This window comes from Dromaius novaehollandiae, chromosome 6, assembly GCF_036370855.1.
Source record: "Dromaius novaehollandiae isolate bDroNov1 chromosome 6, bDroNov1.hap1, whole genome shotgun sequence".
Lineage (NCBI taxonomy): Eukaryota > Metazoa > Chordata > Aves > Casuariiformes > Dromaiidae > Dromaius > Dromaius novaehollandiae.
In genome coordinates, this window is record NC_088103.1 from 24,897,960 (window position 1) to 24,922,087 (window position 24,128).

Sequence of the window (24,128 nt, forward strand, 5' to 3'; positions counted from 1 at the left end):
AAGATAAAGAACTACAGTATCTTCTGGGCCTGTTCTGTCACCTCCACATGAAGATTTCTAGATTTGGAGAACACATGCCCATGCTGTGAAAGAGAGATCACGTCCGACAAATTGCCAAAGAGCGACTGGGTTCCCACAGGGCCACGGCAGTCAGGTACACTCTATCAGCACCAGTGAGATTTTGGTCAGCCCACTCATTAACAGTCTTGCAGTGGTTTCAATTACTGCATGTTCCTTTATATATTCTTTCCGGGCATTTGGAGCCTCCTACAGACTATGGAGATCTAGGGGCCACAGAATAGAGAAAGAAAGTTTCAGCTCAAGCTTCAGCTCCACAGCACCATCTGTTATTCTCAGCAGAAAGAACAAACTGAAAAACTGTTCTCATTTCATTAGAAAGTGATCAGCTTTAAACACACTGGACAAAACAACAAAACAGAACCCTTCATTTTTTACTTTTTCCTATTGTGATACTGGCTGATAGGCAACTGCTCAATTTTACCCTGTGAGCTTTGAATGCATTAAAACAAATCAAAATCCTATTGACTTCTGTTAACTTTAACAGCCAAGTCAGCAAGACCTCATGGTCAAAACAAGCACAGAATAAGATATGCCATGAAGTCGTCCAATGGTCTCTTTTAGAAACTGCTACACAGCAATATAAAACTTCCTCGTACAATCAACTGAAAGAGTGTGATGTTTTCCTTCTCTCCCTCTACATAATCAGCAAGCAAAATACTTGGATTCAATGACAGATTCCTCAAAATTCCAGGAAAAAAAGAAATGAAATGAAACAAAAAATAGTTTCAAGACCTCCCTATCAAGGTAGGCAACAAAAAGTCAGCTACAATGTCCAATAATACCCTTGTCAAAGGTCTAGTGAGTTAAATTCTACAGTTGCTTCATCTAGAGTAGCTGGCTCCCTAACAATCTAAATAGAAATTTCCTGTTCTCATTACACATACAGTGATAAAGGTTTTGAGTCACTATTTGACCCAACATCGCTATAGGACTTTTAGAAAAGAAACAAGTGCACTCCTATTTCAGCTACATCAAAACTACTGAGGGCTGCAACAGGGGCTTCATTACTGCAAGCAGCTATGAAATAACATGCCAAATGGTAAAATACTTAGAAGTAACAGTCTGCAGAGTAAACTCCAGATCATTTGAATGACTTAAATGTAGTATCTAGAGTTACACTTACCCATTATGAACACAAACACCTAACATCTTCCTAGTACAAAGGGTGGTTATTTCGCTGTAGTGAGGTAGAGCCATTTCAGAAACTCCTTTTTGTTCTCTTTCCAGCCTACTGTGCATGGAATTAGATGGTGCAAAGGCAGCTTTTCAGATGCCAGAAGATGGACACGAGTGTTCTATTAAAAATACAGTTACTGATAGGACAGCTGAGCAGATGCCCCCGAGTCAAAAGAGGTGAACGAGTAAGATGCTGCAACCTCCACACTGCTAATTTTTTCTGGTTTTGCTTCATATAAAGGGACAACATCCTAGGTATAGTTCAGAGAGCCTAATAAAACGGTACAAGGATATACAGTGATACAGGCCCAAGTGTGGACTTCCATTAGCTGACAATACAGACAGCTACTGAAGGTGTGTCTGTGAGCTATTTTGAAGCTCAGTGCAAAGACTATCTCCATATATCTATATGGTTAAGAGATAGTCTCAATATTCTTATACTTGAATTATCTTTACCACAGGATATCTATATCTTTCCTTCCTGTTACCTCATAATACACTCATGTGAAATGAAAGACAATTTAATGTTCTCTTTATAATAACTGCATATATTATATTATTACTATATATTAGAACTGTAGAAATTAGCCTGGCAGCCCTGGAAATAAGCTATTTACCCTACAAGACAATGAAGGCTAGATTAAGTCATTAAGTGAAAGGCTGCAGAAAAGGATGCGAGACTGATAGGGGAGAGGTTTTTGGTATTCTTTTTCAACCATGAAAAACACTTTGCAAAAAGTGTCAAAGACATCGATGGAGAGCATTACAACTACCATATCTTACGTGTTAATTCAGCAAAATAATTTCAAATCAAGGTAACTTCTTTCAGACACTTTGTAATTCTACTCCTTTATTCAAACCAAAGTTTGGAGCGAAGCTTTCCAGAACGTAGTCCCTTAAACACCAACACGTATCTCATAGAAGAAAGGTCTAACATCTTTCAATGGCAGAGCAAAACTGCAGAAGTGGGACAGGAAATAGTAAAGAAATAACAGGAGCAGCAAGTATCTAGTCCCCAGTATCTTATGGACATTCTGCCTACTGACCATCATGACAATGCTCAATTATTGCAGCTCATATCCAAAGTCTGTTTAACTGTTAATTTCAGGCTTGTGTTCTCATTTGGGTAGAGCAGGTTATTTCTAGTAACATCTCTACATTTCTAGCTGAATTTTAGGCCTGGTCAAAACATGGCTACAACTGTACCAGTAGCACAGCTCACACTGTTGTACAAACAAGCCTTTACTTCTACAGCTTCCAGATGCGAGGGGTTGCTCAGACATACCAAGTCCAGCTTCTGTGACATTTATTTCAGCTCTTCAAAATGTAACTGCAAGAACTCCAGAAGGAATTAGGTTACTCGCCTACAAACAATTTTGTATTGAAAGATGTATTTTATCTGCACTGAAGTGTTTTCTACAGTCTTTCTCCAACTGACATTTTAGAGATACCACACAGATTTCATGCCATTGCTACGTACTAATTTTAAACAAGTTTCATATTTTAATGTACTACATCAGGTTAGAAGTCTATTAAAAACACTCTTCTCAATCACATTACGAACTAGGAATTTTGATACCCATTACAGGCGGGTTTTACTTTTTAATATTCGTCATGCATTTCCACACTTACTCCGTATTAATAACTAAAAGCAGCATTAGAATTAAAATGCCCTCCACACCCTAAACCTTTCTCTCCTCTGCAACAGAAATACCACAGTATTTCAGAGTATTTTTACTCCTTGTCTATTTTATCTTCAACCCCACCAAGTCTAACAGCAGAAAATGTGAGAGCAAAGACCTGGCACAGGTGCACCAACCCTAAAACACCACCTTGCTTCTGCAAGATCAGATTAAATTGTGATAAGGCAACCTGTAACTCATCTATACTATGACCTCCGTAAGTCCATAGTCAGTGGTCAAATGGCACAATTATGAGAGTACAGGCAAAAAGCAAGTACATAATGCTCTTCAAAGGACCAAAGTAAGTTAAAGAATCAGCAAAAAAGTTTTCAGCTCATTTCTGATAAATTGTTCTGTCACTGTCTGAAATTATGCTGCTGCATTGTTTTTTAATAACGAAGATCTAAATGTCAAATCCCACTTCCTCTTCATTTACCGTTGATTTTAAATATCTAAATCCTCATCTTGTGATCACATTGATACTGTTCTTTCCCTAAGGAAATGCAGACACTTCAAATTCAGGATAAAATCTTTTCCTGAAAATTTTACCTATTGATCTGATAAACCCATCCACACCTAACGCCACAAGAAACACTAATATTTGTAATTCTAGAGTTTGATTTTCAGTCCTCTCTCCCCACAATTACCTTTTTATAATGTTTGCCTATGCAGTCCTACAATTATAAAACAAAGGATGCAGATAAAACATTAACAGCCAATTTCTAGTAGTTATTATAGTTGCAGGAAGCAAATTAAAAATTAACCTGCTAACACTGAGCAAAATATAGTATTTTCAAATATTATGTATGTTGCATGTAGGTAAGATACTGCACACCTGCAGCTAAAAAACTGTGGCAGGATATAATGATATTCCTTCAACCACACACAGCTAGGTACATTTGAACACAAAGTTGCACAGTAGAAGAATTAAGGGAATAGCAGTGCATAATACTGCATATTCCTATGAATAGGACTCAGTCTTAAAGTCAGTGAAAATTTAGGGACTAAAGTTACTAAAAGCAAGTATTCCTAAATCAGTGTACTGTTTTTCCCCTTCACTTCCCGGAAGATGAGCAGAGCTTTCAAAACATAACAAAACATTTAGGATGTAGAAAGATTCACCTTCCAACCACAATCAGTTTCAAAACTGAAAATTTATTGAAGGAGTATTGCCCTAAGAGTCTTAATCTCAGACTCAGTGTACTACTTAAAACATGAACAGACTTTTTAAAATGTAATTAATGCTTATTCCCAATCACCTGTATAATATTATAGTATCAAAACACCTAAATAAAGAGGCAGCCTTCCAAATAAAGGTAACTGTCTTACGTCAACCGTTTCTAGTCTACTACATGGTATTACTAAAGTGATCAGCAGGTGTACCAGAATAACAAACCTCAAAGACAGAGTTACAATTTTAAAGATTTGATGAATTTATATAAAAAAATAACATTGACATTAACAAGAATGTTTTCCCCCCACTGTGAATTGCTTAGGTAATTATTCAAAAGACCATCAGAAGACTTCACTTTTGAAGAGGAAGCTGTTAGAACTCCACAACAGGTTTACAAAATACTTTTCTCCCCAGAAGACTACCAATATTAAATGAACGACTAGGAATCCCTCAAGTCAAACAGCCTTAAAAAAAAATACAAAGCCACGCTGAAAACCATCTCATCTCAGCAAAGACTTGATTCTAAAGAACAGATTCAGCTACCAAACCAGGACAGCTAAGCTGTCAAAGAATACCCGCTCCTTGCTCAATATTGGCCCAACATTTCTGTCACTAACTACAACAGCAGTGAATTCATCAGCTTCAAATAAAATAAAAGCAATCATAAACAGTTCTCAAAAGTTTCATAAATGCATAGAATTATGCAGCTTTCTAATTAAGCATTGCTTAGGCAAAAAATAGCAGCGCTGTTTATCTGTTCTATTAAAAACACTTAAGCTTGCCATACCCTGGAAAACTACAGTAAGAAACTGAGCGAGCGGTCATCACCCAAGCTACCCAAGAATATAAAAAAGTAATATAAAAAAGCTCTAACAGATAATACTGCAGTTAATCAGATGCACTCTAATCCATTGCACCTGTGAAGAAACGCAGATGGTTTTCAACCAAGCCTTGTTCCAACATCCCATCTCAGTTTATAGCGCAGACACCCACCCTCCCACCCCCAAAATCACGGGAAACAGCACTTCGGTGGGAAATGAGAAACTGATGAAGCAACGCCACTTGCTCTGCAGAGACTCCTTCCTGCTACCTCAAGCTTTTTAGATCAATCATCGCCTCGGTAATAGCCGGGCACCCGAGTCAACAACACCTTACCAACCGTTTTCTGCAGTGCTCGTGTCAGCGCTCCCGCCGGGGAGCCCCGGGCCTGCTCCGCCCGCCCGGCTGGCACCGGCCAGGGCACACCCCGCTCCGCCGCACAGCAGCTGCCCCGCCGCAGCTCCGCCGGGCGAGCACGCACAGCCGCTCGCGCCGGCTCGCACACAACCCCCTCCCGGAAGAACCGGGCGCCCCGGCGGGGCGCAGGGCGGACACGGCCCGGGCCTCTTCGCGTTGAGGCGGCGCCCCCGCGCCCGCTCCTGCTGCTCCAGCGAGAGGCGGGACGCGGCGCCGCGGGCGCAGCGCGAAGCGACCCGCCGCCGCGCAACGCCGGGAGGCCGCGCGCGCGGGGAGCGGCCGGGGGCCCCGTGCCGCGCCGAGCCCCGCGCGCGGCGGCACCCGCAGACCCGGGGCACCGTGGGGACGGGGCGGGACGGGAGGCGCCGCGCTCCTGGAGAAGCCGCCGCCGCCCCGCTCCCCCCGTGAGGCGGCCGCGCCGGGCCGCGGCCGAGCCTCCACCCACCGTGTGCTCGTGCTCGTCGGCGCGGACGCGCAGCGGCAGGCGGAGCAGGAGCAGCGCGGCGGCGGCCGCGCAGAGCAGCAGGCCGGGCGCCGCCATCTCGGCCCTGGGCGTCCCCGCGCACGCAGCAGGCCCCGCCGCCGAGCCAGCCCGCGCCCCGCCGCCAACGCCGACCAGCCGACGCCACTTCCGCTCCCCCCGGCCACGTCATCCGGCCGCACGCCGGAAGCGCCGCGCCTACGGCGGCCCCGAGGAGCCAAGCGCGGCGGCGGCGGCGGCCCGCCCAGGAGGCCGAGGGGCGGCGCGGGGCCGTGGCCGGGGGACGCGGGCTGCTCCTCCCCGCGGCGCTCGCCCTTGCTGGAGACGAGGCGCTGCAGGCTGCCCGCCGGCGAGTGCGCGCTTCCGCGGCCGGGCCGTGTGGCAGCGACCTGCAGAAGTGCTCGGAGGGGAGCACCTCGCTACAAGCCCACATAAGCACGGTTTTTCCTGTGCTGAAAAACTTTACACGGATTTTCAGTACGTGTTCAATACCGCAGACTTGAGCAAGAGCAAAGACGAGGAGGAACAAATTGGAAGTCAGTATATGACATCCGGAGAAGTCATACAGGCTTTTAAAAAACCGTTGCAATAAACATAACTTTATTGAAGCACAATTTATGTTTTAATTGATCGGTAAGACCATTTTAAATCATGAGTGCAACCTGACACAGAGAAAACTATGCCACAGAGCAATGTACAGATATGGTCAAAACAACAAAAAAAAGCGGTCTAGTTTTCCAAAATACTTCTATAAGCACAGCAAATGCATGAACACAAGTCTGAAGTGCAGAAAGCTATGTACTTGTAAGGACAGCACATGCTCATGAAAGGGACAAAACTGTACCCAAACGGGAAAAAATTGAATGTTTTCTGTCAGTACTGGCTAAGATGGAGTCTGCAAACCTGTATGTTTATTTAAAAGTGTCTCAAGTTATAAGTCCAAGGTTAAAGGAAAAACCAAAAACCTCGCAGTATTAAGCATCCATAGATCAGACAATTTTTAAACAGAATGAATACAAAAGCAATCTTTAGAAGTTTTCAAATGTAGTATTTTACCCAAAAATGTAGGCTACACCATCTTCTCAAATATTGCACAAGCCAAATAAATAAATACACGGATATTAAAAGACATCAGCTGAATTTGAGGATTTCTGCATGCCTTATGTTAGAAGCCATTCATGCTTTGTGTGAAAGAGTATAAAACAAACTTCTCTGTTTACCGCTGACCACCATACCTACTGTCCTTTGTGGTCTTGTGCATTCGATCTCTCTTCCCCCAAAATATTTTAGCAAACTAAGTTTATATGAACCCTTTTCCAGATAGGACATTCACAATCTCCTGCTGATTTCAGAAGCAGCAAGGTCCCTTTGGAGAGAAATACTTGTCATAAACCATTCAAGAACCCTGTTTACATTAAAAAACTAGACAGCTTTGATAACACCATATGTTTCTTTCTCATCATTGCATCTCAGTCCAAAACCGAGTAGCTTACCCTTGGGAGACAGAGAGGAGGCTTCGGCTTCTTCAGTTTATTCAGTACTTAAGTCTCTCAGTCAACAACAGGGCCAGCCAGAGCCATCTGCTGTAGAGGGGTTTGTGACGCACGCTATACGAAGAGCAAACACTTCTCCTGCGCCAGCTAGCTGCCACCAGAGCTTGGTCGATTGGTCAAGGCCCCTACAGGTGTAAAGGCTGGTACTTTTTTACCAGTAATTCTATTATCTGTCTTCTCTCTTCTTGGGCTTGGGCTCTAACCTTAGATGGAAACATTTCATTCCCCACCCCTGCACATTCTTGAGTAACAAACAATTTGGTTGCATGTAGTTTTCCTCTCCGGTCTCTTCTGAGCTTTAATTTCAGTGCACTTCTCATCTTAGGCCGAGGCAGTACACACTGTATGCTCATGCAGCACAGTTGGTGTCTACAGATACAAGGACTCTATCCACTGAGCCGTAAGAGGCTTACAGCAACTAGATGAAATCAAACCGATTTGGAACACGTTTTGGCAGCTAAGAAGATGCAGACCAGCAGAGATGTAAGCAGCTTGAGAGCCATGCCTGCATCTCAGTTATTTACCTACATTTAATGGAGAAACCATTTTAGTGCTTTTCATTTTCTCCCTGATAGAGTGATAGTTTTGTTGTGATTGCTGGTCAGTGAGATCCCTAACTAATCCAGGGGAAGTTACAAACAGAAAATGAGTAGGGAATGGCCTGAGGCTCCAGCCACATCTTGGGTAGATGTGGAAGCAGATAAATTCTTATCACTTTACAGCTCCAAGCTCTGGAGCAGAGCTGCAGCCAGGACTAAAGAGATGGGGAATCTTTGAGTAAAACCAGGGAGCCGTGTACCAAACAAAGCACATGTTACAGCTAAAGACAATCAAACCCTTGAGGTACAGCTTTTAGTTTATTTCTTTTAACATCATTTCCTTCGCTTACCTATGGTACCATTTCCCTCCTCCTTTCAGCACCAAGACCTCTTTCCCCACTTCCCATTGACCAAACAGTGCTGGGAACTTTGTTCTGATCCAAGAAGGGCACATGAAGGCAATTCCCACCTCACCCTCCCCCCTGGCTACAGTGACCAAAGAGTGAACTGTCAGTGGGAGCCTGTAGTGTCAGAGGCAGTGGAGGAGGCACTTTAGGAGGTCCTTAAAAAAAACAAAAAAAGGCAGGCTCTTCAGCAGAAGGCTTGCAGCACGCAGCTTGCATCCCTGAGGCCAAAATCACTGCATCTAAAGGGCAGGCTATATGAACTTCGGGTCAGACCCTAAAAGTTTAATGTGTACATGACATTTAGCTTACACCTATCCCCATGAGAGCAGCAGGGACTCCTCCACCTTCATTCAGTGCTGGCTGAGACACAGTTGCCCTCTGTCACTCCTGCAGCTCCCTGCATTAGCTTTGCTGCACTGCAAGAGAGAGGGGCTACAGCTTCAACTCCCACTCAGGTACAGAGCAGGGGGAGCTTACGTGATGAGAGAGAACCTTTTATGTTCTCTCTGAACCTGAGGAATCATGTAACACATGTCTCTCTCTGGGCTGGAAGAGGGAGAATGGCTTGGAAACCAAGTTGGTAATGCTGCTTAATGTTATCTTACAAAACTCCCAGCTATGTCACTCATGGACAACCAGGGCCTCATACTTGTCCCCCAAGGGCCAGGTTATACATGGAAGATTGCAAGGCCTAAAGAAAAAAAACAAAGCAAAACAAAACACTTCAACCATCCCAGTCCCTTGAAATGAAGAATCAGAATTAATTTCTGCTTTATGTGCTCTCTACATGTGGCACAAAGACAGCCCAACTGGGAAGCTCTTCTTCAGCTTGCAAGCCCTCAGGCAGAAAAAAGGCTGGACACAGCTGTTGCAGATTCACATTGCTTGAAAGCAAGGCAAAGCCCAGGCCCCAGGCAGGATGCTTATCTCCAATGCAGTAGGTATTTGAGAGATGTGTGCATGTATAATTGGAGAGTGGCTATGCTATCCCAAAGCATGAAGTGAAAAACCTTCATATCACTGCTACGATGAACACACACAAGCGAGACAGAAGGTCAAAGCATTGCTGCTCATTCCTTCTCCTAATTGAAGAGGTCAGTCATGTGATTTCAAGTAACAACCCCCCTAAAAGGTTTCAGTACAGCTGTTTTGTGACATAGCAAGTCCCTTACCAGCTGTTATGGGAATTTTCATGCAAATGCAGCACAGACAGCACCTTGCTAACATCTGTCCTCTTCAGAGAGGGAAAAGGAAGGGGAAAGAAGCTTTCAAGGCTGCATACAAAACATTCTTGAATAAAGACTACTTCTCATCCTCCATCCTCCGATGGTTTAATGATTACTGGAGGGAGATTCTACACCCTCTGAAAGTTCAATGTGTCCATACCCAGAATGTTACACCAAACAGCAGTACATTTACCTAATCCTGCTGTAATGAGTGTTCTTCAAACAAAGTCTTTAGAAGGATTTTCTTTTCTTTTTAAAGCATGTTTGCCTGTAAAGCCCTTGTATGTTGTATTGAGGTTTTTGGTGACGATGCTTATCAAGATTTAGTTTCTAAAAAGACGTATGTTCTTGGTCAAAGGGAAACTCCACGTCGGTGCAGGGCTGCCGAAACACACATCAGTGTTCTCCTTCCCAACCTTGATACTTTTCCTTAAAATCCCAAAGCACCAAAATTCTTCCAAACAAAGAACTTATAGAAGGCAGAGAAGTCTAAACAAAACATCATGGGAAAGGTCACCAGAGCTTTATGGTGGAGGAAGGGGAAGAAAACATTTGGCTCCCACTTATAAATAATTTAAAACAACCCAAAGATATCTGTACAGACACATCCAAACAGAAAAATTTCATATTCCACAGATGTTGAGAGATTCAGCGACCTCTTGGGGGCACAGGTGGAGGATAAAAGCTTTCACTGCTTACAGGCCTATAAAAAGACACAGAATAAGAATTCATTTAAAAAAAAAAAAACCAAAAACAAAAAACAGAATAGAATTCTGAAACAACATATTACACACAATAACATCCCATCTAAGAATGCTGTACACATAACAGCTATTCAAGAGCAGCAGCAATGCAGATGGTTACCAAAAATAGGTTATCAGTGATTCAGCAACAAGTGCAGATGGCAAGATGCCACAGCCCTGTTCCTGGCCAAATTATTTTTTCTTCTGCTTCTCCAGTTACAATACTACTACTGTTCTTGGGAGGAGATGCTATAATATTTGGAGTAAAATTTTGATAGCATAGTAGCTCTCTGGGTCAATCTAATTTATTATAGCAAGTGGTGTGTTTCAGTAGTGCTGCCTCTTGCAGTGTGTGAAACACAGTAATAGTATTGCAATAGGCAGGTTATCAGCTAGGAAACCAACTCCACCAAGTATTACAGATGAGTAGGAAGGATCCTACAGTTACTAGCAGTATCTGTACATAGATAATAGTCTGGTAATCGTCTTATTGAAGGGACACGTTCACTTCCTGCCTTACTCTCTGCCCTGTGCAACCATGCTGATCCAATGAAAGCTTATGGGTGAGTTCTATTATAGCTTTACCTGCTTGCACCTCGGGGAGGCACTCTAGGAGGCCTTTCAGGCAGTGGGAGAGGCAGCCTCTCTGCTTGGCTGGCCCCAGGGCTGTGGCTTCTAACTGCTTCTGGGACTTCATTGTCCTACAAAATGAAAAAAGGGTACATCAGGATCCAAGTGCTTCTGAAATACTTCTTCACCCCTAATGCACACATCTCCCTCATTGTTGATCCTGGTACATAGTTTCTGGACTGAACTCATTGGCATCTGTAGACACATGTACAGTGCAATGGAGGAAGCAGACAGATGTGCTATTAGTGATGTGGTGCCCGTGTGCTAAGTGTTATGTGAAATGAGATTACAAACTAAGCTTGGCTACCCAGGTAAAGCTTGTGAGCCACCTAGGCAGTTGAATTTTGAAGTGGTTTGCACTAGTGGCACAGACTGCAGTTCAGAAACATCTGAATTGCACTAGCGAGGACAGAACAAGCAGAAGAGGACGGTGCAGAAGGGGCTACATACAGCAGAATTTGGTTCTTGCTGGCTTCACGACATAAATGGCTACACTTTGCCATTCCTGCAAATGCAATGCCAGCCCTAAGCTCTTTTTCTTTTGCATGAAAACAAAACCATGTACTAAAGGCCTGCGGACATATATAACAAAGATGAGGGCTTACCTCACTGTCCCCTTCCATCCCACTGCTGACACTCAATGTGCTCCGAGTGCTGGAGCGGTTACTTGCACTACCTGGGGTTAGTGAGCAAGAAAAACAAACTGATTATTAAATCCTGGTGATGTAACTGCAAATCACTAACTCAGGACTCCTTCTAATCTCGTGCTTATGCCTTTCACACACCATTTAATGCTTCTTTAGATGAATTTATTTCCATTGTTATTTTTTATGTGTTCATGATCCCAATAACTACATTTCGCACAACTCATACCACAAGGCTAAACCATTCAGTTTTCCTTCCTTTCAACAGATTTCTCCATCTAGGTCCAGAGTTATGTTTGAATATCCACAACCATAGTCTACCTGAAAGAGTCCAGTGCCAATATCAGCTTGCAAGTCAGATAAATATTCTCACAACTGTTACACACCCAAGTTTTATGTATATTTAAACAGTCGATCCCCAAGCTGTTAACAGCTACGTGGAGGTAGGTGGCTCAGAACACTGCCACACATTCATTACTGGAATAGCTATGACAGTATGAGAGGTCATCATTCCCACTGACTCTTCACTACCTCCTCCCACAAAGATCTCTGCTCTTCATAGGAATGTTTCCTAGGCCATTTCAGGGCTAAAAATGACAGATGTCTTCAAACAACCTTCAGCAGCCGTTTAAGCAAATCCATTTAACTTGCACAGACTCAGACTACGGAACATTTTTGGGATCAGTCATGTCAGCTCTGAAGGGGACAGCAACCCACAAACATATCTTCAACAGCTTTATGTCTGGTTTCAGTCATAAATATACTATGTTCTATAGGGCTGTGTAATATTGGGGCATCACTCTAATGTTCAGAAACCTATACACAGTAATGGAGGCTAGAGGGTTTCTCAGAAGATGCAGTACCTCCCCAGCCTGCGTGTGGTAGCTTTCGTGGTTAATTGGTACAAGCAGCAATTATAGAATGCTAAATACTATGTCAGTGTCTGTTCTCACAATCATGCCACGGGAAACCGAGCCAAGCTGCACACAGCAAACTGCAGACAGTTTAACATCTCCCTCATAACTGCTTATAAGCAAGTTACTGGCTCAGTCAGCTGCCTCTGACTTCTACCTCAGATGTGTGCCAGCTATACCCTGCCAAGAGCCACAAAGGTAGTAACTTCACTGGGACTCAGTTTTCTCTTCAGAGGACCAAAACAATCTTAATTTCTTTTAGAGTTGCTCAGTCTGCAGTAACAATGAGAATTCAGGGATTTAATTTGTACAAATTAAACTTAATAAAAGACAAAGATAATAAAAATGGCTAGAGTGTCCAAGTCACTCAACAGTTCAGGTCCCACAGACAACCACTGAAGAAAAATGCTGTCCTTCATCGGTAAAGTTGAAGTGGCATGAGGAGACTGGTTCTCAGCCTGCACTACAGCCAAGCCCTTCAGATCAGAACAGCACACAGCCTCCCAGGAATCACAGTAAGGGATCGTCCTCTTTTCTGTGAGAGTAGCTGCCATCTACTTTCAAGAACTGACAAGTAGGGACATGCCCTCCCTGGGAAGGTTCAAGGAAGTCTTTCACTTAGCTTTCAGATTTTTCTCCTGCAGAGATGGAGACAGATACAAGATGCACGCCAAAACCTCTTGATGTACCTGAAGTTGCTTTTAAAGTTTTAAGAACAGTCAACCTGAGGCATGCAGGATTCAAAGTGGCAGTGTCAGCACTGGGGATTCAGGAGTGGAAGTCCTGTTCCCCTCAGCTGACTTCAGAGTCAGGCTGAGAAAATCTTTTCCATTCAGCTTTCCTGTAGAGAGGGGTGACACCCAGGATTTGCTTACTTGTTGTGCTTGATGTGCTTTCTGTTTTCCAGTCTCCTCGCTTTATCTCCTTTTTTGGTGGGAAAACGTTTTTCCTGGGGGTGTATTCATATATGCCACATTCTGGTTTCCCCAGAGTGTTATGAGAATGCCGAATGGGCACAGTTATTTCCAAATCTGTAAGGGAAAATCAAAACAAACACCTCAGAATGGCCCAAGCAAATCTACCCTCTGTGAGATAGCTTTGCATCCCAACACAAAGTGAAACACAACCATGTAAAGGAGATCATAACTGTACATGTATAAATCATGATTCACTCCACTGACGTGGGCATCCTTTCCTCAGTCTGGGAAACTGAGGAGTAAAGCAGCTTCCCCACGTTTTAGCCAACAGATGTTTTCTGTGTGCTTTTTGATGTGGATGTGAATACTAACACATCACGTAACAAATACACTACATGGACATTTCTGCCTGAAGAACCTATTAATGTTGTCAGCTGCTTCATTACCAGAGAATGTCAGCCAGAGACTGTTACCTGCATTTTTGCCTGTTTTTTGCTTCTCCATTTGCCTCCGTGTTATGCTGTCTCGTAGCCGTTTCAGATTTTCCTAAAAACATCAAAAGATACTCTTTTCAGGGCTTCAGATAAATCCGGCTGAGCAGCTCTCTAACAATGCCAATAACGTATTTCAGCTAACTTTGCAACAAAGCTGCAACAAAGTCTGCTAGACCTGGCTGAAGTCCAAACCATGTCAACAGGTTTTAATCTATTCCGTTAAGAAATCCTTGTGTGCCTTTCAGAAGCCAAGTTTTTTCAGATGTTCGTTGTTTATGTTCAGGTCAAGCTCACAGACTTGCAGATAAGCAGAACATTACTTTAGAGCTCCCTCTATTTTCCATCTCCACTGTTAGTGACACTGGCAGAGGAACGGGACTCATGTTCAAGTCACTGCACAGTCCTTTTTGTACCTATTAATGGGTAAATCTGAGTGCAGGGGCAGAGAAAGCTGCTACACAACCCAGAGTGTGAGGGACAGTTCAGACAATTCAGGATGTTCCCACTGAAGCAAGAGGGGAAACCTGGAAATGTAACTGGTAACAGTCTCTTCACCATTGTGCAGCATCATGCTGCATCCTACAGTAAGGAAGGGGAAGGGAAGCCTTTTCCAGCAGAGAAGTTTGTACATATGTAGAAGGGGGAACCCCTGGACAGGTGGGGAAGTAGAAGGAGCAATTGCTGTAACGTAAGGCAACATTTTGGACAGAGGCTTTGAATGATGCTCACAGGATGGAGGTTCAAGTGCAGGAGGAGGTGACATGAACCATAAGAGCTGCCTTTGAGCTATTAGAGAGCAGGAATCCACAGAGCACAGGAGTTTCTCTCTGCCACAGACAGTTGCTAGAGCAGTGTTCCCTTCTTTATTTACAGAAGAAGGGATTCCCATGAATACCTTCTGGAGAGAGAGGACCCTTCCAGGGGAGTATCAGGAGAAGAAAATCTTGGTTTTGTCCTGACAGTTCCCAAAACAGTCTCAAAAACCTGAAGTGTCAGGGCAGACTTTTCCACAGCATGAACAAGAGCTCCAGAAGCCATTTGAAGTGAGAACCCCACTCTAACTTGAGAATAGGGACTTTAAACTATGGCTATTGGTTCTGCTGATGATTGTGTTGCTGCTGCTAACACACTGATTCTTTCATTTAGCTGAGCCACCCAAACCCTGCTCCAACAGTGAAAGAAATGCACTCACACTGAACTGCTTATGATATATACATAGAGAGGCAGCTGTATTTCTTAAACAGCGGAAGCAGCCTGTACCTGCTGGAACCGGAATGATTCTGATCTCTTTTTCTGGTTCAGTTGCCACTCCTTAAAATGAAGTACAGCTTCATCAACGTTGAGTATTCCCATCTTCACTTGTTCTTGCAATGTAATCAGCTGCCGTTGACCTGGGGTTTTCATTCCAGCAAACGGATCATATATGCTTGATTGAGACAGGTCCCTCACAGGCCTGACTGCTGGCTCTGAGGAGAGAAGAACACCAAAAACATTACTGAACTAGTGGCACCTGTCCTTCTCACTGAATACAAAGAAATTCAAGCAACCTCAATGTAGCAGAGATGCCAACGAATTAATATTATGGATTGAATGTTTCCCTAAGCACAAGTCCTCTGTCCTTGTGACATCCAACTCTTTGTCAGGGCTGAAAGTCCCAGCTGAGAGGTAGCATTGCGTGCAAACATGTCCTAGAGGTAATCTCTCCTTAAAAGCATAATTTAAGTGAACAGCACAAAACGTACTCCTTAAAGTGCTCTGTTTCATCACCGCAAAAGTCTCTCCTCAGCAATCCACTAAACAGCTCCACTTCAGCAATCACAAAACTAGACTCTTCCTAGATAATCTATGCAGTGTAACTCCAGAAACTGAAAGGTGAAAACTCATCCTACTGATGCTGGGTCTTTGTAACTCATTTGCAACATAGTGAGGAGTTCCCAGCACGTGATATCAAAGCTAGGATGTGGATCTTGGCACCTGACAGTGCACAGGACAAGAGGTTAAAGAAATAAGGACACAGTGTGGAAACAGAGATCAATGGGAATCAGTTCACTAACAGTTATATTCCAGAAAATAGTGATTGATGGGCAGTGACTGTATCCAGAAGATCAAAAGTGGAACATTCCTCTGTGAAGTAATATGGGTCACCACATAGAAAGGGACTTCAAAGGTCATGACGGTCCTGTCTTAGGATAAACTCCAAGAGAGGAGACATATGTACAGGATGTGATAAAGGAGCATCACTCACAATCTGCAGACATAAAAAGGATCCAATGTCACACAAGGTCATAAAGGTTCTAATAGGGTCATTCATACAAGACTATTAACCCCAGTCTTGTAAAACTATCCCATATGCTTTTCACATAAATGAAACTACTTCAGCAGATTTGGTCTTGAATTACTGGTAACATTTTGGGGGCAAACTTCTGACTTACCTTTCTTAATCCTTCCTCTAGAGACATAGAGGTTCTCAGGTCTTGGAGCTTTCTGTGCAAAAACTGTAAAACAAACACTCTTTGGACACTGAAACACATCTCAGGAAGATAGGAATAGCAAGGCTGAACATGCGAAATTCTGCATCTCATTACAGCTTACGTTGCCTCACAGAAGTTCACAGGAGAAAACAGAATAAGGAGTTGTATGGTAGAACTGCCTTTCCATTGATCTCAAAGAATTTAACTCAGCCATCTCTAAGAGAAATCTGGATGTGCTTTTTCACAGTCCTGTCATGTTCCCCCACGGGGGGCGCTGAAATGATATTCCCACACTTGACCGGAATTCTTGTTAGCACGTTTGTGAAATATTATGACCAAGTTTTCCAAAACTGCCTAGGAACCAAGAGGAACAGTTTTCTTTAATTTCAGTTAAACCTAATCTCAGAGGGAGGGACTGAGGTAGAGAACTATGTCCTACACTATTGAATCAATGACACCATTATATAGCAGCAATGTCTCAGTTTGCTAGGTTGATTGTGACATTACAATGTCAGGATCTTTCCCATTTAGTTAGATTTGTTCATACTAGTTGCAGGAAATCTGTCTTCCTACTGCTTTCATTAAGAGGAAGCTCAGGTCAAGACCTCAGGATACAACATCCCCACACTTTCAGAGTGGATAGAAGAAAAACAGATCTGAAACTGGATCCCAAAGGTAATCCAGCTCTTACAGGCTGAGAAAGACTCCAGAGCCAAGTAATCCACAGGTCTCAGAAACCATACATAGATTTTCTTGATTGTCATTTGACACCTGGAGCCAAAGTCAGGCCCATTCTACAATTGACTCCAGTCTACAGTTTAGGTCCTGGTACCCAACTCACTTTTGGAGATGTACAGCTCATTGTCTGGCTGTGGAGAGCTGGATTCAGGTCTTGGAACAGGAACTGGAGGTCTGCTAGCCATTTCCTGTGGAATGGTATTTTGTTCCACGGTATAGCAGAGATCTCCCTCACCTCGCTGGTACGCTCCTTCCTCTGGATTTGGCACGTCCACACTACTGCCTACAAACAAGTAAAGTTTGTAAGAAGCACAAACTGACTGCATTCTTCCACTCTGTGCCCAGATGCACTGTGTACTACATTCTTACCAAGCTGGCCATTTCACAGGCTAAAACTTCCATTTTTGCAGTGAGTTAAAGTACTGAAGCCCTTGAAGACAAGACTTGAAAAAGTCGTTAACATCTAGTAGCACAGAAGTGTTTGCCGCTAAGCCTGTACCATCTGTTTTGGTGAAGAAACCATGGTGGAAAATCTCTTAACTTTTTTAAGAACTAACAGCAGGAACATCCTAAATTCCAGTTAATTAACATAACACAGCAGCTAACAAATCAAACAAAGCACTGGCTTCCAAAAGCTACTTGTAGCATCTAAGGAACTCTACAGGGTATTACTCCTTTGTCTGAAACAAGCAATGGCCACCAGCTGACAGTATATTTAATCTCTGACCAGCATGTCTCAGGAGGAGCCAGATGTGTGCCTTTGTACTTACAAGGCCCAGCTATGCTTACACTACCTCATCACCTCTATTATTCTCTTTTCTCCTAACATACCCACAAAGTCACAAAGAACTAGTCTTCCTCTGCCTGCATGCTGGCAAATGACTGAATCAAGGTCACAGAAAGAAATAAGAGCCCCTGAACTAGCTGTCTATTCTGTTACCAAGTCACGAGTGAATGCCCTAACCACTGGACCTTCTTTTCTTTAGTGGTGTTGTAACACCTAGTATCATCAATGCAACAGGGCTGCTAGAGCATCAGTGTCGGCATGGGAAACAGAGCAATCTTGCTCTGAGTCCAGTTAGGTCATCCATGGAAAAGTGAATCTGAATCCAAAGAAACCTGGAGAGTCAGAAGAAGCCTTCAATACCCCAACCATGCTCAAGGAGGCAGCACAGACCTGAGGCCTGACTCTAGTCAGGGCAAAGGGAACAGTGGAGAGGGCGCAGGTTTGGGAGCAGCAGTCAGCCTCTCACGTGGCAGAGGGCTGGATGATAAGTTTGGCCAGGTCCAAGAACATAAATTGGACACCAGACTAGCTTCTTTTCCCTCCTACCACAAGAGTCACAGTGTCAGGTAACACCTGCTAAAACACCTGGACAAGCCACTTCCTCTTACATTGAGGTGGACGTAATTCTGATGGAACTGGGGGAAGGAAATAATATTGATGGGGACAGGCACACTCCCCAGAGTCCAGACTGAAGAGAGACAGTGGGGCCTAGAGTACAAGGTCCTCCTGCAGCCCCAACATACCACTAGAGCCCTACCTTCTCATTTGCGAGCCACTTCCCTGCTGCAGCACTTGCACTTCTCATTCTCAGCAGTTTCATGGGACTGTGCTGAGGAATCAGCTACTGTCAACTTTGGCAGGGATCAAAGCAATTTCATGCCATCCCTAAATCCATAATCAGCAGCTTCACTTGACAACCAGTTCTTGTACCAGGCCCATGTTCTACACCCTGCCAGTCACGGGGCGGGGGCAGCAGGCTTTGCTGACACTACAGCCAGACCTGTCCTGACCAAGCTTCTCTGCAACCAGCAGGGCTTAGCATATGGGCTCAGTAACCCAAATAAGCTACAGAGATACACTGGCAAAGGCAGTTTGCAGCAGTAAGGAGGTCTGTTGACTGCACTGCACATGTTACACTCTCTTTGCCCTATAAAATATATTTTTCTTCTCTACCTCCAACACCAGCTGCTATGGAGAGAGTGGCCTGGTAAATTCACAGTTCTCTCCATGCGCTTGCTGGCCTAGGGCATGACACGGGAAAGGACAAAGCTGCCAAAGACCAGTGGCAGAGATTAATCCTGATATCTATTGAAGAGACTGAACTAAGGTTAATATCTGCACAGTCATTAAGGTTTTCACCTGCACCTGCATCCTTGTGCGGTTCTTCTCTTTCCAAGCTGCTGTTTTCAATGGATGGACCTCTGCATACAGCATTTGCATTAAAACTCATTACTAGCTTGTGCTGCTCCACTTTACCCTCAGACCCTGCCCATGAGGAGGGCTTGCACCAGAATCAAGACACCAGAATTAAATCCTATCTCAAAGACAGTGACAAAGACAGCCATTCCTGGGTAAGTACCAGCTGTGTGCTTGCACTTGCTAGTAAGCAGGGACTGGAATGAGAAATCACTCTTCATCCTTGGTAAGAAAGTAACTGCATTTGTGAGATCACCTCACAAGCTTCACAGGCTACTTATTCTGTTGTGCCAGGTCTGTACTCCCTAAGGCAAAGCTGTTCACGTCAAACAACGTGGGCTGGCTCCTATCCTTACAGATCAAGGAGAAATCTCAAGTTGTATTTAATTAACTGTGCTGTTCCCCTCACCTCTCCAAACAGGTCTTACCTTCTAAAAACTTGCGGAGCATCGAGTCTTTTGTAGTTAGAGAAACTTCATCTCTGTCAATTGGAGTGTCTGGTTTGGACTGAAGCATCTCTACATCTAGGGAAAAAAAAACAGAAAGATGAACCTGTTGATTATGCCCTTAAACATGTGGAAGCCTTAATATAACCAGATGGTGTGATATTTCTGACTGGACCTTTGGTTTATGGTGAGAACCAAAGCAGAAGCCAGACAACCAATTACGTTTGCCTCAAAAAAGGCTCATGAATTGCTAAATTCAGTCCACCCTGCACAGATCTTTGCCAGCTGTCTGACGATCACACTTGAGGGAGACAGACATGATTAGCATTGCTTAGTAAGAAGTTCAGACAAGGCTTCAAGCAGGCACTGAGTATTAGTTATTGCTTTGAGAGTGCTGGCCAGGTTCGTGTTTTGGCCTCTGCAGAGGGTTCCTGAGAGGCCAAACCGGATGGAAATTTTGTGGCCTGGCAAAACAAGACATTAAGAGCAATTTGCCCATGATGCAGAAGATGATATTTGTTTTGTTCATTGGATAAAACTCAAAACAGCTGGATGCATTAATTAGACTAGAAGGTATGTAGAGTGATGAAGGATAATTTAGTATTGAGCAAGGAGGAACAGGCAATAAGGTACTTTGTGAAATCACTGTTTTGACACAAAGGATTCTTATTAAAAATATAAAGCAATATAAAGCAATTGTCGAGGCATACTGTAAAATGTCTGTTAATATGTAAATTAGATGTTTTGGGTTACTTGAGAGAATATTTAACAAATAGCTCTCTAAATTTCCGAAACTTTTTTTTAAATACCTGCTTATCTGCTGACCCTTTTTTCTCCCCTGCAAAGCTGAAGAGAGTAAGTAAAAAAGGGATAACAATATGTTAGCAAGATTTTGCTTTATTAGAATTTTTTTAAAGAATAATTGTGAAAGAACCCAATGAAGGTCATGTGAATGCATCCAAGTTAGCTTTAATCTCAGACATATACCTCCAGTATAGGCACAGCAATACCGCATACTGCATGGCTTAACCACTCCAGCAGCTTCATCACACTGCAGCCTATGGCAAGTTACCTGCTGCTGCAGCCAATTTGCTCACCACCGGCCTAATTGGAAGTTCACTTGGGTATCACTGCACTACATGGAAGCAGAGATTTGCCCTTCGAGCATCCTAAAGGATAAGCATTACAGACTATTTTTCTGTAGAGTGATTTTTCCATCTTGTGGCAAATAGGATTATTATTTTTAATATAGCTCTTAGAAATGAGCCCTGAGCAATTACAGGCCCTCCACAAAACCACTACTTTATGGATTTGGGGGCAGAACAGAGTGAGAGAGGTGTGGAAAGTTCCCTTCATTCTCTGTGGAGGGAACACTATTTTCCCATTTTTTGCTGTGCTCCACAGGATTACTAAACCAGCAGAGCAACAGGATGCTGCTGAAGGGTTTGTTTTCTATCCCACAGTCAATGTAGTTAAGCTTCTCATCTAATTAATTTTCCTTAGTAGACATGATTGCAACCTTACTGCCCTCTGGCACATGGGCCTGTTTTGCATACGGGTTAGACCTAACATCTCACCCATATACCAAAATTGAAGAAACATTCCGGATTTCTTCAGTGACAGCTTCTGTTCCACTTGCTGTAAAAACAGGATATTGAGACAGAAGTGACAAGGAGAAGGTACACAAATTCTGGGTATCACAGCCAGGTTCCTAGATTTTTTTGAAACTATTGGGGAAAGCTGTTCTGAAGGGCTAGCAGGGAGAGGGGCAAGTACAGAGTTTCTAGGTGTCAGTCTGCACAGAATTTAGTAACTTTCAAGAAATATCTTTTAAGAAACTTGTAGTTTCCCTTTGCAAGGTTTGAGACTTAAGAAAGGAGCTCAACCAACTTCCGAAGAGATTTACAGAAGACAAATTATGACCTACTGATCACTCTTCACAAGAGCTAAAATATGCATGTATGGGAACCCTTTAGAAAGTAACAACGCTCTTCTCCTTTAAACATTCATAAAGGCTGACTGCCAGATATTCCTGCACATGATGAAAGCTACCTCTTCACAGAGATCAGTTCTTCATTATGTAAGACAAAGGCTTCAATGTATTGCTGTAAATCACATCCCAGAACTTTAAAAGAAGTTACATTTTTGTGTGCAATTCCTTCATTTTGCTCAAAGAAAGCAAGCAGGCTGCTGTTTCTTGCATTAACTAAGAAAAACAAAACAAAACAAAAAAACACCAAGAACCACAGTGTTGAAAGATTTGTTGCAACAGAACAAATACGGTAGGAAAGGGAGAAGGTATGCCAGGGAGTAGATTGAGGGCATCACAACTCACTTCAATGTGAACTACCATCCACTCTTTAGGTATTAGAGGTTCTCTGACAGTCTTCAGATCCTGTGATCTGCAAATCACAGGACAGCAGACTTTACTCAGCTGAAACTCTCTAGAATAAAGGATCTCTGCATGGAACTTGCACACTCTAGGGCTGAGTGTCCACACAGTTCATAAATTGGAAACAGTGCTAAGAATCAGGCTTTCTTCCACCCATCCTTTGCCATTGTCCATGTCTGACCTTGGATAGAGAAAATACAAGTTGGCTGTTTCCACAAGTAAACTGGCATAATACCTCCCAAGATGACTTTAGGGCTGAAGTCTCTTAAGTGTATTGAAATCAAGGAAGAATATTCATTTTTCTCCCTTGGAAGGGGAAAAGGGGAATTCAAAAGGGACTTTATAATTTCAGTAAGAAGAACCATGATTAGCAACTGATAGTGTAAACCCAAGAAATACTGAAGAGGAAAGAAATGCATTTTTCTTCTCTGAAAGAGGAGAAAACCCTGAGACTGAAACATGACCTGTATCAAAAACTACAGGGTTCCTATCAGTGCCTCCTACTACACTTTTGCTTTGGTGCAAAAAAGGACTGGATGAAAAAGTAAATCTGGGATTTAGGAAGTAGGATTAAGGGGAAAAAAAGACCACAACAGCAACAACAATGCTGTTTGCAGAATCTGGACAGGCCTGAAGTGTAAGGGGTGGTGTCACGCCCTGCTGTCTACAGGGCTCCTTTCACTTTTGCTGCTCAGGTACTTCAGACTGTTCTCTGCATGTACACACATATGTACACACACACACACACACTGCTTTCCTTGACCACCAGCTCAGCAGTTTAACCTCCACAGATCTAAAAGGTTTCCAGCATTTTTCAGGAGCTCTTGCTGTCTGAGCCCCTCCTGCACACAGCTCTAACCAACCCATCATGCTCTGTTTTGCAAAAATCAGCAGGAGGTGCTGGTGAGAGGAGAGCAGGAAAAGCAGAGCACTTCATTTGATGCTGTAGTTCATACTACCAGATTGGTAAAACAGAAATAATTCTCTCTTCATGCTATTCAGCTGCTGTTTGTTAGTGTGCAAGTGACTCAGCTAAATGAAATTTACCTTCAGCCTGCACCAACTTGGAGCAAATTCCGTAAGTTCTTTGGATAATTATGTTTGACTTAAAAGATACTTGAAAAGTGTAATAAAAGGGAAGTGCTCTTCTGGAGTGGGGAACAGTTACAGTTAATGATAAGAAAATAAATAAATAATTTAACTTCATCATTAAAAACAGCAAACACTAACAGCAGGTGCTAGTAAGTCTGTGCTGATTTGGCTAGAGGAAGCGCTTTATGATCTGTGCTGCTCAGGGCATTAAGACCTACCTGGGAAAGAGTGCTCCCTTCCAGTAGAGAGGGAGGCAGTATTTTGTAGATTAACAAAATCTTTTCCAGTTTTATCTCAAAACTTACAGGGACAATTAGCAACTTAGCACAGCTGTGTGCATCTCTGACGCTGCATCAGTTTACGTAACATTGGTCCTTGTAAAGCTGCTCCACTTTCCCTGTAATAGTTTCCCCAGGACCAAATGCTGAGAGAGAAAAAAATGCATAAAAGTGCATTGGAAAAACAAAGAATGAAGAATACAAAAACTGGCATAGCGCTCAGGTACCTACATATTTGATACTTCTTTTAATTCATTACATCAGCTCCAGTCCTATGTTACCTTGTTCCCAGAACAACTGCTGCCAAACAAACTGACTCTGTGGTGCCCAACCTTCCTTTGATCAGTTCTCTGAAAACCTGTGCTGGAAGCACATTCTGATTGCAACAAATGGGCACCCTGCCAGCATAGCTCCACTTAAAATAACCCAGGTATTGTCCTCTACACCACAGCCGTAACCACTCACATAAGGGCTACTCTGACCTGGAAAGCACCTCAGCAGAAGTTGTTTATGATTTCCTGGGGAGTTTTTCATCCCCCAAAAGCTTTGAGTTAGTAAAAAAAAGTTTGAAGTCTTTATTTGTGACAGCAGTCCTAATCCAGCCAGCACTC

General features: G+C 43.3%; 2 protein-coding genes across 4 annotated transcripts in view; both read right to left on the reverse strand.

The window, feature by feature from the left end:
- TM9SF3 (transmembrane 9 superfamily member 3) overlaps positions 1–6,023 on the reverse strand; it is a 57,631-nt gene extending 51,608 nt beyond the window's left edge. The window contains exon 1 of the mRNA XM_064513935.1: positions 5,795–6,023. Within this exon, the coding sequence (XP_064370005.1) occupies positions 5,795–5,890 (96 nt within the window). The 5' untranslated portion in view covers positions 5,891–6,023. The remainder of the gene's footprint in view (positions 1–5,794) is intronic.
- Positions 6,024–6,429: 406 nt separating this feature from the next.
- PIK3AP1 (phosphoinositide-3-kinase adaptor protein 1) overlaps positions 6,430–24,128 on the reverse strand; it is a 54,765-nt gene continuing 37,066 nt past the window's right edge. For 2 of the 3 annotated variants that reach the window (XM_026094946.2, XM_026094947.2), the window contains 9 exons: positions 19,738–19,833; positions 17,210–17,389; positions 16,330–16,392; positions 15,158–15,363; positions 13,877–13,949; positions 13,362–13,517; positions 11,534–11,604; positions 10,884–10,999; positions 6,430–10,258 (listed from right to left, as the gene is read on the reverse strand). In XM_026094946.2, the coding sequence (XP_025950731.1) occupies positions 10,204–10,258; positions 10,884–10,999; positions 11,534–11,604; positions 13,362–13,517; positions 13,877–13,949; positions 15,158–15,363; positions 16,330–16,392; positions 17,210–17,389; positions 19,738–19,833 (1,016 nt within the window). In that variant the 3' untranslated portion in view covers positions 6,430–10,203. The remainder of the gene's footprint in view (positions 10,259–10,883; positions 11,000–11,533; positions 11,605–13,361; positions 13,518–13,876; positions 13,950–15,157; positions 15,364–16,329; positions 16,393–17,209; positions 17,390–19,737; positions 19,834–24,128) is intronic. The other variant, XM_064513936.1, reaches the window with a different exon arrangement.